We start from the raw sequence: 16,680 nt of genomic DNA, 5'->3' as shown, positions 1-16,680 counted from the left end.
TATATATATATATATATATATTAGAGAGAGAGATCAAATATAGTTAACTACCAGCCTATACACTGAGATGCCAATTTTCTAGTGAAATAAACAGATTATTTTAGAAATATAATTTCTAGTTTAATGGCCATTGGCAAGAGGCTAAACGGTGATGGATGATGATTCACTGACAAGGCATGACTTACCATTTTAAGCATGTTTCTAGCACTGGGCTTTACCATCCTCCTAAGATCATTGTGCTTATTAAGAATCTCCACTTGAATTGATGGATGATGGCTCAATAAAAAGATATATGAGGTGTTTATCTTTAAAAAGAGGTAAAAAGTTAAAAAAAAAACCCATAGCATTGGAAATTAAAGTAACAGATCTATAATTTATTTATTTCATTATGAAAATATATAAAGATATTTCTTTTTTTTTCTTTTTCTTTTTCTTTTCTTTTTTTTTTTTTTTTTTTTTTTTTTTGGTACCAGGGATTGAACTCGGGTCCTTGAACTTGCAAGGTAGGCCACCAAACCACTAAGCTAAATCCCCGGCCCAATATTTCATTTTTGTTCTCAAAGTTTAACAAATTAGATATCCATAAGACTTGCTAATATACAGATTACTGGGCTCCATCCCCAAAGTTTGTGATTCAGGAAGCTTGGATGAGGGAAATAATTTGCATTTCTCTTAAGTTTTCAGGAACCATTCTTTGAGAACCATTCACTGGTCCAGCACATAGAATTTTTTAAGGAACTTGGACCTGTCTTTAATAACATTACTTTTTTTTTTGCTTTGGTAATAGATTAACTTGATCTATGATTGCATAAACAGAATTCTGTCTTATAACAGTGCAAGACTTTGAAATCCTCATCAGTGACTCAATTAGTACCAGAAAATTCTAATAGAACAAGAAATAATTCCTAGAATTCTGTAATAACAAAAGGTTACCCATATGATACAGAGCAAGAAATGATGACTCAAAAATGTAGAGAGTAACAGTATTTTATCAGTATAATAATGCATACACATATTATATCAGATATTATTCAGATGTTTTTAAATGAGTGTTCTGGGGTGTGCTTGCCAACAATTCTACATCTTATGAAGTTCCTGTGTACATATATATGTATGCTTAAACAAATAGCAAAAGTTGCACTTTCCTATCTTAATACAAGTATAATTAGGCAATGGAACAGTTTTGGAAAATGGAAAAGTCATCTATGTAAAAGTTAAGGAGCTCTCTAGCTGAATGAACCCTCGGGAACGGCCCTGTGTCATGCTGTGCTGATTCCTATTTGCTGTCTCACTCAGCCTATTTATTAGCCACCCTCTTCTGTCCTGCACTGTGCCCTGGAGCCGATCCTTCCAGCTTCCACTGTGTGATTCTTTTCCAGGTTTGTGAGAAACCGAAAGAACAGAAGGTGGGAAAGAAAGAGGTGCGCTCTTCTTGTTAAATGACTCCCTACATCCGCCTCCATTTCTGGGAGTAGCCGCCTCCATTATTGACCTACTTTCTTGGCTCCCAACTCTACTTTGTATCCCCCTTTAATTGCTGAAGCCTAGGAGTGGAAAGACTTCCTGGTGCTGCTTAGTCTTGATATAGGTTCATCATTCAGCTAGAGAGAGCCTTAACTTTTACATGGTGTTGACAAATACACTAAAAAGTTCTGCAGATACTGACTTCTAGGATAACCTTCTTTTGAAAAGTATGAGAGTTGCTTTATCTTTTGATCTCTTCAGGCACATTTTTAGTTAGTAAAATGTTCCAATTTTTCAGAAGTCATACACTCTATTTCTTTAAATAATACAAAAATCAAAGTATAATAATTACTCTGGTTTTCGGTATAAAGTCGACTTCTTTTTCCAGTACATAACTTTACTTCCATCTTGTTCTATTTATTATTAAAATCAATTGCCAGGGCAGCTCCTCCAACAAGCTTAAGAGGATGGAGAAACGTATCACCTAGATCTTGCATTATTTGATTGTATTTCCTCTTTTAGCAAGAAGTACACTATGTTTCATTTATCTTAAAATTTGGATCTTACCCTAATTGCTCACTTTCCACTTGCTTCTCAATGTACTGCTCTGTGCCTTCTGTCCTCAGCACTCCACAGAATCAAAATTTGCCAAGACAATCACAGTCACAGCACAGAGAAGTAGAATGGATCATGTTCATTCTTATCTTACTTGTCTCAGTAACACTGGAGAATGTTGCACACACTCCTCTTGAATCATTCTCATCCCTTAGCTTTTGTGTGCCTCTTCTGCCATTTCTGACGTTGTTTTATCTCTTTTCTCCCCAGCTTCCTTTCCTCTGGCTCACACTTAAATCTTAGTATTCTTTTGTAGTATTCTTTCTAAGCCCTTGTTTCACTTCACTTTGTATATTTTCTACTTTTATGGTTTTGTGAGACTTACATGCTCTCTCTCCAAAGCCGCTCCAGCACAGATCCTATTCACACCTCACCTGAAACCCATAGCACTAATTCCTTGGCCCTTCCCAAGGACTGTGTCTTCAGATCCTCCATGTTCTAGTAAATGGCATCACAAGCTACACCGTGATAGAAACCATATATTGGCACTTTGTCCTGATACCTATGTTTAACCAATCTCAAATCCAGCAGCTTCTACTTTCAAATTAGATCTTCATTCCTATAACTGAGTACTGGTCACAATTATATTCCTTCACTTAGACTACTGAACAAGCTCCCAACTAATCTCTTTGCTGCTAGTCTTTCCCCATAAAGTGCAAATCTGATAGTATCAACCTCTAATTCAAATACTGATTTTGCCAAATATTGATTACCTTCAAACTTTCATGCTTACTGTCTTATTGCTATACTTCAAAGCTCGTGTAACTTTTCCTCAAATATTTTTCTCTATGCTGATCTAAATCCTAGTAATTGTATCATCATAAAGACTAGATGAGATTATGAATAAAAAGGGCTTAGAATTTTTTAAAACACTAAATGTTCAGTGGTCATATCATGTAGAACCATTTGTCTTCACATGATATTTGCCATTCTTCTAAAATGGCTTGTAAATCCCCTACTAATCTGAAGTGCTGTGCAGAAAGTTACTAAATTAATCTTTAAATTTCTCTAGCCCTGGGAATTATCACAATACTTGGTGCACTACACACTACAAAGTAGTTGAAATTGAACTATATTGAAATACATTGAGTTAAACTTTGAAAGATTTTGGTCCAAATGATAGGCCCATTTCTTATCTGTTGCTGCTGAGAATTTTGGAATACTAGATATATACAGTTCTGCAGGCTTAGAAATTAGATGATTAGATATATATTTTATCTTTTAACTGAAGAGCCTGCCTATGATAAAATGAAATTGTACAAAGTAAGTGGAGTGTTGATTTCATACTTATGTTTTGTTTTTTTGAGACAGGGTCTCACTATGTAGTTGAGATTGACCTGGAACTCACTATGTAGTGCAGGCTGGTCTCGAACTCACAGCGATCCTCCTGCCTCAGTCTCCAGAGTGCTGGGATTACAGGCATGCACCACCACGCCTGGCTTTGATTTCATACTTATGATTCATGCTGTATTTCATATGGGGTGTTTATATTGCTGGTCTATTGTCTTGTCGCTTGTCCCATACTATTCATAAATCTATCCAGATTTATTTCCACTTGAAAAGCCTGATTTGCCTGATTACTTTGTCATTAAAGATACACACTGATGAGAACAACATGAGGTAAAAGTTGTATTTTCTGATCTATGTAATACCCAGTATAAGTAAAATTGAATCAGCCCCAATAATAGGGCCAAAATCTATTTTATAAGTAAAATCCATACCATGCCAGCAGCATGCTGTAGCAGCAACATGAAGCATACACTTGTCAATATCATTGTCTCTGAGAAGAAATGATGCATTTATAAGATTTTTGAATACATATAGCTTACATTATGAAGTAGCTATATTACACATTACATTCTAAATGAATGTTATATAGCTTTTGTAGAGTTGGAAATTCTGTAAGAACAGATATCTTTAGTCAGATGGACAGTTTGTATTAACAAATATCAGTTTCATCCTTTACAAAGGTAAACTTTATCCTGATTACTAATTTCTAAGATGAAATACGGAAATGTAGCATTAAATTTTTAGAAGATTAAGAATTTGAGTTCTAAACAATAGATAAAAGTAAAACTTTGATCTGTGCTAATCCTTATTACTGATAAGCATCTCCAATTGTAAGGAAGCTCATATAAAACCTTTCAAAATAGCTCTCTTATGATAGTGTTATACCACTGAGAAAACCAAGCATATACATCAGTAATAACCTCTAACTATGCATACATCTGAAGAGATACCTTTGAAGAGAGTGATGCATTTATGATTCCATTACACTTCTACTTTAGATTCACATAACTTTTACTATTATAGAATCATTGTGAAGTGTTAGTTTTATATATAATTCTTTTATTGTTAATTTTTTAGATTGAGTTTATTGGTACATCTTAGGTATACAGTACAGTAACATTCATTATTGGGATCTTGTCATGTAAAGACATGACAGGTCTTAGTTCTCATTTTTTTCCCTTGTCCCTGCCCTCCCTTCACCCCCTCCTCCCCTCCCCATCTACAAACACTTTATTTCCATCTTTTCATTTTCTCATATTTTTTTTCTTTTCCCTTATTACCTTTCCTCTACCCTTCCTATTTTCCCTACAGCTTTAGCCCTTTTCTTCCTGTTTCACATTGTCAATTATCTCATTAGGATATTATGTACTAGATACATATTGAGGATATACTCCTAAGTGAAATAAGTAAGTCACACATGTGTAAGTACCGAATAGTTTCTCTGATGTGAAAAACTATAATAATTCTCTTATTTTTTAATTTTTCATTTTATTAGTATAATTTAGATTTACATAATGATCACATTCATGGTAGGGAATTTGTAGCTTTATATGATGAAACTTGAGTCTTCTTTTTCTCATTCCCTTCCCCTCTCTTTAACCCCTCTTCCCCTTCCTTATTTACAAAAGCCCTGTTTCCATTTTATTCCTTCTTTTCTCACTTTTTTCTTTCTTTCCCCTTGTCCCCTTTAAGAAGTGAAAATGTAAATGCGGACCAACAGGTGTAGTAGACTATGTGAAATAAGAAAAAAAAATCATTTAATTCTCTATTTTAAAAGTTCCTTCTTGAAATACCTTTTTCATACTAAGTTTCATTCTAATTTTTCTTCATGACCAACCACTAATAGTTGAAGCTAGCCATCATAGTCTCACTAAGACTTTGTCTGAAAAGTTAAATGACTTAACCTCTTCAGTTAATTCACATATGATGTTTCAGATTTCCTCAGTAACCTAGCAGCTTTGCCTTGAATGCACTCATTTTTTGATTATTCCATTAAAAGTATTATGCCAAATGTGAGGAAAATGTTCCATGTATGATCTATTTTTTGGTATATTAGACCTACACAATATTGAGAAAGATATCTGAAATCTTATCTACCAGTAGTATCTTATCTTATCTTCTAGTAGTAAATTTGGGAATAAAATTAATAGCCAGAAAATTTTCCCTTTTAAAATGGCATTTATTTAAAATAATGTAGCAAATAATTTACCTGAGATGAGATGGGAAGGATAAGATGTCCCTGTGTCCAAAATGAGATGAACATATTTTGATCTTCAGAAGATATATATATACATATATATCACTTACATTTCCTGTTGGGTTACCTTGAATTATGCAAAGCAGTAGTAATGTGCTGTGGTGAAACCCCCCCAACAGATTATACACCTACTTCTGGGTCAAGTAGCCATTATTTAATTCTAAACAGGAACTTGGTTAATGAAGATGGTTCTTTTACAATTAGGTTTAATCATGTTAATAGTAATGAGTCAGGGAAGGCTTAACTTACAATAGAGAGCGCAACTATTTAATTAGGTGGACTTTTGTGTAATTTGTTCCTGTAAATTTAATAGCATCACATACTAATTAGCTTTTTGTAAATTGCCTTTATGTTGTATAGAACTTATATAATACACATATCACTTTATGACCTATTAATAAAATTAATAATCCCTAGTATGAAATTTAATGAACATGGAATATTATTTTAATCTTATTTATTTTAAAAATTAGTATATAGTAATTTTACAAGACAGTGGTTTTTATTTTGACATTTCATACATGCACGTGCGCACGTGCACACACACACACACACACACACACACACATACACTTTGTTCATTTCCCAAAACTATTTTCCCTTTCCCTTTTATTTCCCCTCCCCCTGATGTCCTTTCTCTTCTTTAATAGTTTATTTTCTACTTTCGTGTCATTTTTTTTAATTTAATTTTTTATTTTAGATTCCTCTTATAATCATACACTATTTGACTTTCTGGCTCTGGCATATTTTACTCAGCTTGGTGGTCTCCATTTCCATCCATTTTTCTGTAAATGATATGATGTATATAATAATGTATATAATATTATATATATCACATATAATATGTATATATGTATATCCATTATGTATATGAATAATGTATATAATATTATATGTATGTATGTATCACATTATATGTATGCATTCATCTATTGGTGGACAACCAGAATGTTTTCATAACTTACCTTCAATAGACATGCGTATCCTGGTAACTTTGTTGGCTTTCATTTCTTTGGTTCTATGCTGAGGAACTGCATACAGTGCAATCTCCATTCAAGAACTTAATTCATTCCATCATTCTGACTGTGAACCAACTTGGTCATGAAGCAAATCAAATTTTGCCACAAGGTTCAATGTAAATAATGTTCTGAACCATATGCAATTTATAACCACAAAAATATGAAACAAGGTATATTTCAGAACAATAAGAAGACAGAGAGCACCAACCTTGCTTGAGGTGACTTCTGATATCAAAAATGGGAAGACGGGTGGGAGGAGGTTTTTATTTGGAGGGAGAATCATCCTCCATAAAGACTTCAGGAAGATCTTCTTCAGAGGTTTCCTCTCTTTATCTTTTAGTCGCGCACAGCAAAAGGGTCAATCTGTCCTTTATGGGCTAGTGTTCTGACAGGGCCTTTTCCTCCTGAATGCTCTTTTTGGCATCTTCTTTCAGAAGGGCCCCCGTTTCATAGTAGTTGAACACTTGAGTGATGTATCCTTTTGCGTTCACTAATTCTGTAAATCCTTTCCCATAGGTTTCTATACCAACCTTGTCATAACTGGAAGCCTCACTATGTCTTATCACACTGTGGGTGCCACTTCTCTTGTGGAATTTACCAAACTACCCTGTACTGGCTTTAAATTCTTCACTTGTTGCACTTGTGGAGGGGTTTTCTTGCAGTAAATCACTGTGGAACTTCCTGGCCTTTTCACAGATCATAGCTTCACTAACACTATCACCTGCCAGCTGTTAGTCATGAAACCACACTAACAAAAGGTTTATCAGCTCTTCTAGCACTTGTGTCCTCTGCCTGGTTAACACAGTTACTGCTTTTGCCACACGAGATTTTTTTTTTTTTTGTACCAGGGTACCAGGGACCAAACTTGGGACCTTGTTCTTGTGAGGCAGGTGGCAGAACCACTGAGTTAAATCCCTGGCTCTCACATGAGCTTTTTGAATGGCATCTTGTCAGCTTCGTTACTGCTCTGCACTTCATTTTTACCATTATGCTTGCTCTGTACTTTCTTTGGAGCCATGCTGGATTGAATAATACTGCACAATATGGTATGTGCTAAAATGCACACACAGTGACTTCACCGCATGTGTGAACAGGTCTTTCTGTGATATGGGGAAGATGGCTGTGCTCCTATTCATCATTTGAAGCAAAGTTTCCTAGTGGAAGCAAAATTTCCCTAACACTTCTGATTGCAAACCAAAAATCAAAGAATCTCAAATTAGTATACTTCACATGCATTGCTATGTCTAATTTTTAGTGTGAAAATAATTATAACCGTGTTTAACTGAAAATTTACTAAAATTGTTAATAGATTTTTCTGCATACTCCATATTTTTAATAGGGAATTTCCACAAATAATTCCAGACACATGTTTAATTATTCTCTTTAAAGATTCAGTGTGCTGCCAGACACAGTGATGCATGCCTGTAATCCCAGCACTTGGGAAGCTGAGGCAGACCTTACGTAATCACATTTCTCAACACAGTAGATGTTAAGATAACTGTATCTTTTTGTGCATTTGTCTTTCTCTGACACACATATACCCACTATGTAAGGATTTCCTGTTTACTTGCTATTTAGGGAGAATTTAACTAAATATTTCTAGAATTTGGAGATTTTTCTCAAATGCTATACTAATGAATCTCATTAACTCCTGAATAGCATCTGTCCTTTCCCTTATCCTTCTATTCCAGAATATTTCACAGATCTAGGAGGCTAAGGACTCTGATGCCTGACAGCTCTCTGAGAGTACTTTGTAGTTCCAGGTCCACCAATGTTTTCAGTACTAATAATGAATACTTCATGTAGTCAACATGAAAGGATATTTTTTTGAATCTTCTCTAACTTAAAGCCACACCATGTACCATTTAGAAGTGATTAAGACAGCAATTTTTTGATGTCACATTTTATATAATTTTATAAGTAATTTTTTAACCATCCCAAGACTTGCATCTCACTGACTTGCAATCTCTATATTCCAGTCTCCCAGTTTCAAAAATTTTACGCTATTGAGGTAAGAATCCCTTCACTTTTGTTCACTACTTTCCTCGCAGTTATATGTATCTCTGTGTTAAAATCCATGCATTCTGTTGTTCGCTTTGGCAGCACATATAAAAACCATGCGTTCTGGCTGGGGATTTAGCTCAGTGGTGCTGTCACCTGCCTTAAAAGCGCAAGGTACCGAGTTTGATTCTCAGCACCAGAAACCAACCAACCAACAACAACAAAAACAACAAAAACAAAGAACCATGGGTTCATACCAATCTTCCAATTCCAATACACTACCATGGGATTTATTACAGTCCAAAGAGATACCATAGATGCAGATATTACACTCTCATGGACATCTATCTTTGGGCCTAGGATCTTTTCAAGTGCACTGTCTGAGAACACTAGTTTCTTTTCTCGTGTCTCAATGACTAGGATTCAGAAGTGAAATGAAGTCTGGTCCAGTCTCATCCGCTTTCTGCCTTCTGAACTGGGGCAGACTTCGGGGCCCCTTGATGTGAACAGAGAGATGTGTGATTGAATCTTATGATTAACATCATATGACATAGTAACAGTACTGGGCCTACCAGTGTTTATCACTAGGGAAATACAAGCGCTCTTCCACTGATATTTTGAGGAACTGGCATTCACATTTGAAGGAACTGATTGACTGACTTTACTTATTGCCATGGAGCTTTGTATAACATCAGTTATATCTCCAGGAGATATATAAGAAATCAGTCTTGGACAAAAAAAATCTTTCTAATCATTTTTAAAAATTTCATGTATTTAATAAAACTAAACAAAACTATAGTCCTGAAGGAATTAAATAACTGGTATATTAACAATTCTGGAAAACACAGAACAACGTTCTTGTATTATACAGTACTGCTCTTAATATTAGAAGGGTTTACGGGAAGGACACTGAAAAGAGATATTGTCAGCGGCATGGCATATCTAGTGAGATGCTGTAAATTGAGCTCAAAATGTCCTAAATTATTATCACTGCTAGCTTATTATTATACTTGAAATTCTACCACAGAAACAAAGTGATAGCAGAAAATTAAAAATGGGATCCACAGGGAGTTCCTGTTAGAAACAAGGAATAAAACTATTATATTTTGATGATAGAGTATTCTGAAAACATACTCTCCTCTGCTAATGTTAACTCTCAGGTGAAAACTGCCTCAATATATTTTTTAGAATATCTTGACTACCTTTAATTTAAACATTGAGATCAATATGTCATTCTTTTCAAGGAAAAAAATCCCTGCTTTAATTTCATTGTTTACAATTTTTTCTGTCTTGATGGAAGTACTTGTAGTTGAATTATTTATAGTAGTTTCCTGTATGCAATAGTTTGCTCTGAGTAAACACTGGCTGTTATCCCCTTGATTATGAATTTCTGATCAATGAAAACAACTCTCTAAAGTGTGGTTTAAACTAACACAAATAGCACACTGGAGCATTTTAAATTATATTATACATATCAAACTACTCTCATTCTTGGATTGTCCCTGAAATCACTTGTACATCTAATGTTGCACTTATCATATTGGATTTAAATTACTTATGTATTCATTATTTTCCATACTTATAAATCTTTCAGTGTTATTAGTAGATCTTTAATAATTCTTATGTTTGTTAGATATAGTATAGTTCTAAATTGATAAATTATAGCAATGCCACAGATAATTGCTTATTAATGACTCAATGAATCAAGTGATTTTGTGAATAATAGACTCAATCACTGAAAATGTTACTGAAACTAACTACATAGCTGAATGAAATAAACAGAAATAAAATAGTTGCCTTTGAACACAATAGCAGTAAACATTTAGTCAAGAAAACTAAAGGATTCTCTTTATAATCCAAGAGAATATTACATCAAACACTAGACTGAGATTAATTTGACCAGAGATGATGAAGAAAATCCAATAAAGCAAGGAAATATGAAAAAGAATAGCCTGATTGATAAAAAAATCAAATGTCAGAAATAAATTAAGAATATGTGAATGTAGAAGACACAAATAGTCAAGATGTGATCAAATAAAAGAACAACTCTCCTGCAGTGCTTGAATTAGTAATGGTATTGTAATGGCCAATGGAAATGTTTATTATGAAACAGATTTAGCAAGGTCCATAAAGTGAAATGTGTATACTTCGGGTTGTGCATAATGATAGACTCTTATGCTAGGAGTGGGCTTTTTCCTTTGAAACACATGTAATTTTAGATTTGGGCATTTTCACTGATTTTTTAAAAATGAACTACATCATTATCATCTTCATCAATATTTTGAAAAACTGGACAAACAGCATCTCAGATTTTTCTAAACCTAACACAATGAAATAAGTTTAATGATATAAGGAAAACACACTACCAAAACAACTTCAATTTGAAGAAATGTGTTTTAAATATTTTAACTGTCAATTAGCAATGACATTTGAAAGATTTTCAAATAGTTTTTGTATTTAGAACTTTATCAACCACTAGACTTAGATACAATTTTTTAAAACCCATAGAATAAAACAAAGGTTTTCTAAATATTCAAAACATTTTACAAAGGTTATTTTCCAATTACTTCTAACAGGAATTAGATCAGATCTTCTAAAAGATCAGATCATTAAAAAGGTAATTTTTAATGCCCCGTAACTTGTGGTTTATGCAAGTCACTTGTCCTACAACTTGGTCAGGGTGTAATTTCCTTTCACTATATTACATAATTAATTTATTAAATTATTTTACTTTTACTTCCTGTATTCATGACAGTTCCTGATCTGTATTTTTTTAGATGACATTATTTTTAGAACAGAAAAATGATGAGGAGTTTTTCTAAACTACCATAGTTAAAATGATCATTAATAATGGAAAATGTGGGATCTGACCTAAGGTCCTCTGAATATCAATCTAATATATGACTTTTAAAATTGTATAATACCTTTATATTGAACAATGCTCATTAATGCTCCCCATTGTAATAATGTGCTTATCAAATTACAAATAGGTAAAATATAACAATTCACCTACATGGACAAAAATCATTATAAAGAGTTTTGTAAACTGGTATATGACAGTATCATTCTTAACAGCAAGAAATTAGAAAGTATGTAAACATAAAATTTTAAAAGTACCTAAATATCAAAATATAAAATTGTTCAAATTATAGATGATTGCATAATACATCCACACAATATTATGTGGTCAATAAAATAAAATCATGCTTTAATGATAATGAGAAGGGAGAGAGAGGGTAGGGTAAAAGGACACAAAAAGAATTAAAATCTGTTATACACATGCACCAATTCCCCATGAAGAATATGATCATTATGCACTTGAATCATATATTAATAAAACTTTTAAAATTTTTGTGTTACACAGGAAATGACAGTGATTAGATGCTAACTGAAAGATTGAGAATTATATGGCATAATATCATCTCAATTATGTAATATAAATTTTATATAGAAATACACTCAGAAATACATGCAAAGGAAAAATCTTCAAAAGAAATACACTAAATGATTAATAGTCTCCTTGCTCAGGAGAAAGAGATGATTTATAGTTTTTCATTTTAAAATTAATTCACAAGCACTATAAGAATATGAACTGCAAATAAGCAGATTTACTATAAAGGAAAAAAAATCAAATTGGCCTAGTGTTTTTCTCTGCAATATTATATGACAAGAGACAAAATAACATGTATACAACATTATCAGAAATAAAGGTGTATAGTGTACTGATTATGTAACTAGTACATCTTGGTTATACAGAATGGGGGTTACACTTAGCATATTTGTGCATGCATAGAACATATTTTGATCCATATATTTTTCTCCTGAGAGGACCTTAGTTTTAGTAATAAGATAATAGTAATATCAAGGAATGGATTGAGAATTTTGTTTCTCTCTTCCATTTTCTGGAAGAGATTGTGTAAAACTGGTACCGATTTGTTTTTAAGTGGTTAGCAAAATTTTGTGGTGAAATTTTGACCTGGGGAATTTGTCTTTAGAATCATGGATTCATTTCTTGAATGGTAAAAGCTGATTCCTGTGACTGACTTCTTTGGGGAGGAACTGTGAGCTCATGCTAGTTCATCATCTAACTACTCAGACCTGCTTTGTGTCCTTCAGTGACTTTCTCACTCCTTAGAGATTTTTAGTTTAGATTTCCTCATCAATAAATGGGCCAACTTTTCCATTATTTCGACCATGTACAGACAAAAATGTATGTACTGGCTTAAAATGATTATTTTATCTAAAATATTTATTATTCCTGTTTATCTCATGGAAGCCTATATTTATATATTCTACTGGATTATTCCATCTAAAAGGAAGACATTTAGACATCAAAGAGGAAAAGGCAGGTGAGAGCAGAACTGATTTCTTCTTTTTTAAAAATCTAATTTTACATGTAACTATTTTGGAAATTTTGCTCTGTGCAATCATTTTTCTTAAATTAAGATTCCAAGGTTGTGATCAGACAAAAGTGTACAAACATCGTATTAGTGGTTAATTCTCTGACGCAATGAATAAGAATTGTATTTTTTATTTCCTTATATTAGTGTATACTGTCCAATTTTCTTGTTTAGAAGAATACAAATAAAATTGAGTTGAAAGTCCAGCCTCTTTGCTCAATCCATGATCTAGAACAAAATTAATTATTTTTACAAAGCATTGTGTAAACAATTCATTTAAATGTCTGTAATAGTGCCGTATTTACTTTCCAAACTTTGAAAAGCTGAGATCATTCTTAATTTATCAAAATTTTGAAAACCATGGATACAGTTATTAAGTATATCAATTTACTCTTGGCAACATAAAAATGATTGACATAATAAAATGCTAGCCTTAGAATAGGACTCACTTACTGTTGGTTCTCGCACCAGAATGAAATATTTGCTTTATCTGTAGGAACACGGAAGATGGAGAGACGAAGATTAGTGCAAAGTATATGCAATATTACACTTAATTCTGTTTTCTCAAATCCTAGTTGCACAAGCAAAACACTGTTCTGACATAATGTTTTTCATACTAATAGTCTCAGACTTTGTGGCCCTTTTTTCATCAAAAAGAAAATGTGAAAAAACACAGTTTCCTTCACAGATAATTTTGGTGGTGGCATTCATTATTCATCTCAGGTTTTTTGGGAAAGTTTATTTTCAGTTTGTAACCTCTTTTAGTCTACTAATTCCCTATGCAAAGTAAAACTGTCCCATCATTTACATTGGACTCCCTTTCTGGTCGGCCCTCTCCTCTTCTCATGTACGTTCAGATCTGGAGACTGCCTTTTGGTTTAATGATTCTATACTGACCCCCCCAAGATTGGTTAATCATTAAGAAGATAACCAGGGTGCTCACTAAAGCTGAATGCTCATGGCTCAGCTTTCTATGAGTTTTACTTCCTACTTACCAAGCACTATATAGATTATTGAGTAAGAGTACAGTCTTTGGAAACCATCGGGTTTGGGAAATTCTCCCTGACCTTTAGTTTTCTCTTCTGTAAAATTTGAGCTATCGCAATAGTTTTGCCTTGAAAATTGAAAGGGATAATAAATGTAAGCCAGCTAATGTAACATTTATATAATACAATACACATAATATTTAATACATGGAAGTTAACAATATTTTTATTATCATCCTTTGCAATATCTGGAATTTTGCTGAGCTCATAAGATTTTTCATAAAAATGCACTGCTTGATTGAACTGCTTATTTCAGAAACATTAAGAGATTTCCTTTTCCTTTGAAGTAGCACTGAAGGAAAAGGAGAATAATATAATTGGAAATTCAAGTGTTGAGTCCTGTTTCTATCAAGATCTTCTGGCTACCTCAAAAGAAATGATCTAATATCTACTTGCTGTATTCTCATCAACTAATTGAAAGGCACACACACGAACTGGAAGATTTTGAATGGCCCAAGCACTCAATACGTTTGCACTATGCTACCCATGAGTCCATACATAGTCTGCTAGGCACAAGACAACATACTGGGTCCCATTCTCCTCTCCCATACCCTTGGGCATCCAACCTGTAATATTTGTTGAATGAGTGAAACAATGGCACTGTTGGTGAAAGTATATTAAAAATAGTTTTATATACCTTAAACTTATATTTTATTCCCTTAAATCCATATTCAAACATATTTGAAAAGTCAGCTACCACTTTTTCCCTTGTTACTCACTAGTGGAAAAGCAAAATGTCCTTTCTTGCAGGTGTTTTAAAACAAGGATGGCACTGTTCTTACAGGAGGGACATGGTGGATGATTTCATAATCCTAGAACAGAGATAATCTGAAATGGAGATTTGAAGAATGTCCTTATAAATAATATATATAATCTCTGTCACAAATTTAAAACCTGACTTGATATTTAGTATTGTTCTTTAATATTTTACTGTATTTATTTGATCACTAAGACTATAATCTTCTAAAATGAGATTGTCTCAATATTCTGATATTTCCTTCAAACACTAACAAAAAGTGGAAGTCTTAATGTCCAATAACTAGTGGTTCTCTAACTTCCTTGGAAAATCCCTGTATATTTTCAAGATTCTTGACTCTGTCTTGGACTTCAATCTGTACATTTCTTTAAAATGTAATCTCTGTAAATTCTTCTACTCACCGAGCACTGACCACAGAGATGTGGGAGACACATGTTAAATCTCTTCATGCTTTTTACATCACAGAAACCAAAAAAAGACAGAAAGTCCAGACGACCCCAATTTTAATGTTACATTGTTTCTACAGCTGTGCATTCACAGGCAGGCAGCGAACCACTGAGCTAAATCCCCAGCTCTAGCTGTGCATTCACAACATAAGAAATTCAAATTCTGAATTTGATCCCGGAAAGACCAGTTTTAGAAATTGCTTAGCCCTTCTGTTGTGAGTCAGTGACACTCATGTGAACAGAATGACTCATCTGCTGAACTAAATAAAGCATTCCACAGGCTCAACGCAGAGAAACACATCTTGAATCTTTGGCAGATGGGTACTAAACTACAAAACTAAACTATCATCCGCACTAAATCTTTTGTAGACCCTCATCCCACGGGTCTTTCTCTCTCCTGACTTCTTCCTAGCTATCAGATCCTGGTCATTTCTACTCTCCCAGCCTGTTCGAATATTTACCCTGTTTCCACAGCACAGATCTTGAGGCTGTGAGGCGGCCTGTGAGGCGGCCAGCTCGCCCCCTTTCTGGATGACTGTTAACGCCTCCTGGTACCACGCGGGGGCGACGTCACGGGCTTTGTGCCTTCAGCATTAACGCTCAACAGGTTGGATTCACCTCCTGGGCTGCCCTTGAAGTTCCAGGACAGCACTGAAAAAATCCTAAACGTTTTCTCTGTGCAAAGCGAAGTTCTGCTTTTCTCACTGCCTCCACGTGGTGAGGAAAGTAAATGTCTATTCGCTTCCCTAGCAGGCCTGGAGGAAGGGAGATAATACAGAGTCGGAATATCCAGTGGGTCAATGAAAAAGGAAGAGCCCTGTTTTAAACAAGAATGTCTGAATTCTTGCACGTTAGAATTTAAAGTGAACTGGAAAAGTCCATAGATGTACAGGTTTGCAGAGCAACCCCAGTGGGGCGCCAGCGATGCGCAGAGCTGGAGTTGGTAGGTTTGCTCCTATTTCCTGTTTATGTTGACTTTCTTTTTCTGTTGCCAACGGTTTTGTGGCCAGAAAATTCCGGAAGAGTAACAGGAACAATCGCTGGGATTCCTGGAGCATGGCTGCCAGCTTCGAGTTTAGCAGATACCCTCAGCATACGGGCTGACGATGTGTGACATCGTCTTTCTCCAGAGGCCTAATGCGGGGTAGTGTGGAAGCTTTTTCCTCAGTTTAGTACTTTAAAGATGAAAAGGAATGAACTAGCTCATTACGTAGAGGAAGGCTTGGGCCAGAACCTGTCAAGGAAAGGCCAACATCCATTGTTGATGGCTCTGGCTCCCATGCAAAAGGTGTGGCCTCTGTCCTTCCTGCCCTGGAGACTGGCTGAGGTGCGACTAGCTACAAGTCCTAACAGCCTGCCATGTTTCTTAGTGCTGAATGACATTA

At 34.4% G+C, this 16,680-nt stretch overlaps 1 protein-coding gene across 1 annotated transcript in view; it reads right to left on the bottom strand.

Moving 5' to 3' along the window:
* LOC104866926 (cysteine-rich venom protein pseudechetoxin-like) overlaps positions 1 to 15,960 on the bottom strand; it is a 76,164-nt gene extending 60,204 nt beyond the window's left edge. The window contains exons 1-5 of the mRNA XM_019208488.1: positions 15,757 to 15,960; positions 14,812 to 14,920; positions 13,500 to 13,536; positions 3,801 to 3,859; positions 186 to 305 (exon numbers count right to left, since the gene is read on the bottom strand). Coding sequence (XP_019064033.1) covers positions 186 to 305; positions 3,801 to 3,854 — 174 coding nt within the window. The 5' untranslated portion in view covers positions 3,855 to 3,859; positions 13,500 to 13,536; positions 14,812 to 14,920; positions 15,757 to 15,960. The remainder of the gene's footprint in view (positions 1 to 185; positions 306 to 3,800; positions 3,860 to 13,499; positions 13,537 to 14,811; positions 14,921 to 15,756) is intronic.
* Between the last annotated feature and the right edge of the window lie 720 nt (positions 15,961 to 16,680).

The sequence above is a fragment of the Fukomys damarensis genome, unplaced genomic scaffold (genome assembly GCF_012274545.1).
Source record: "Fukomys damarensis isolate Sample0158 unplaced genomic scaffold, DMR_v1.0_HiC HiC_scaffold_14, whole genome shotgun sequence".
NCBI lineage: Eukaryota > Metazoa > Chordata > Mammalia > Rodentia > Bathyergidae > Fukomys > Fukomys damarensis.
Note: the sequence above shows the minus strand (reverse complement) of the source record. Positions and strands in the feature narration are given on the sequence as shown.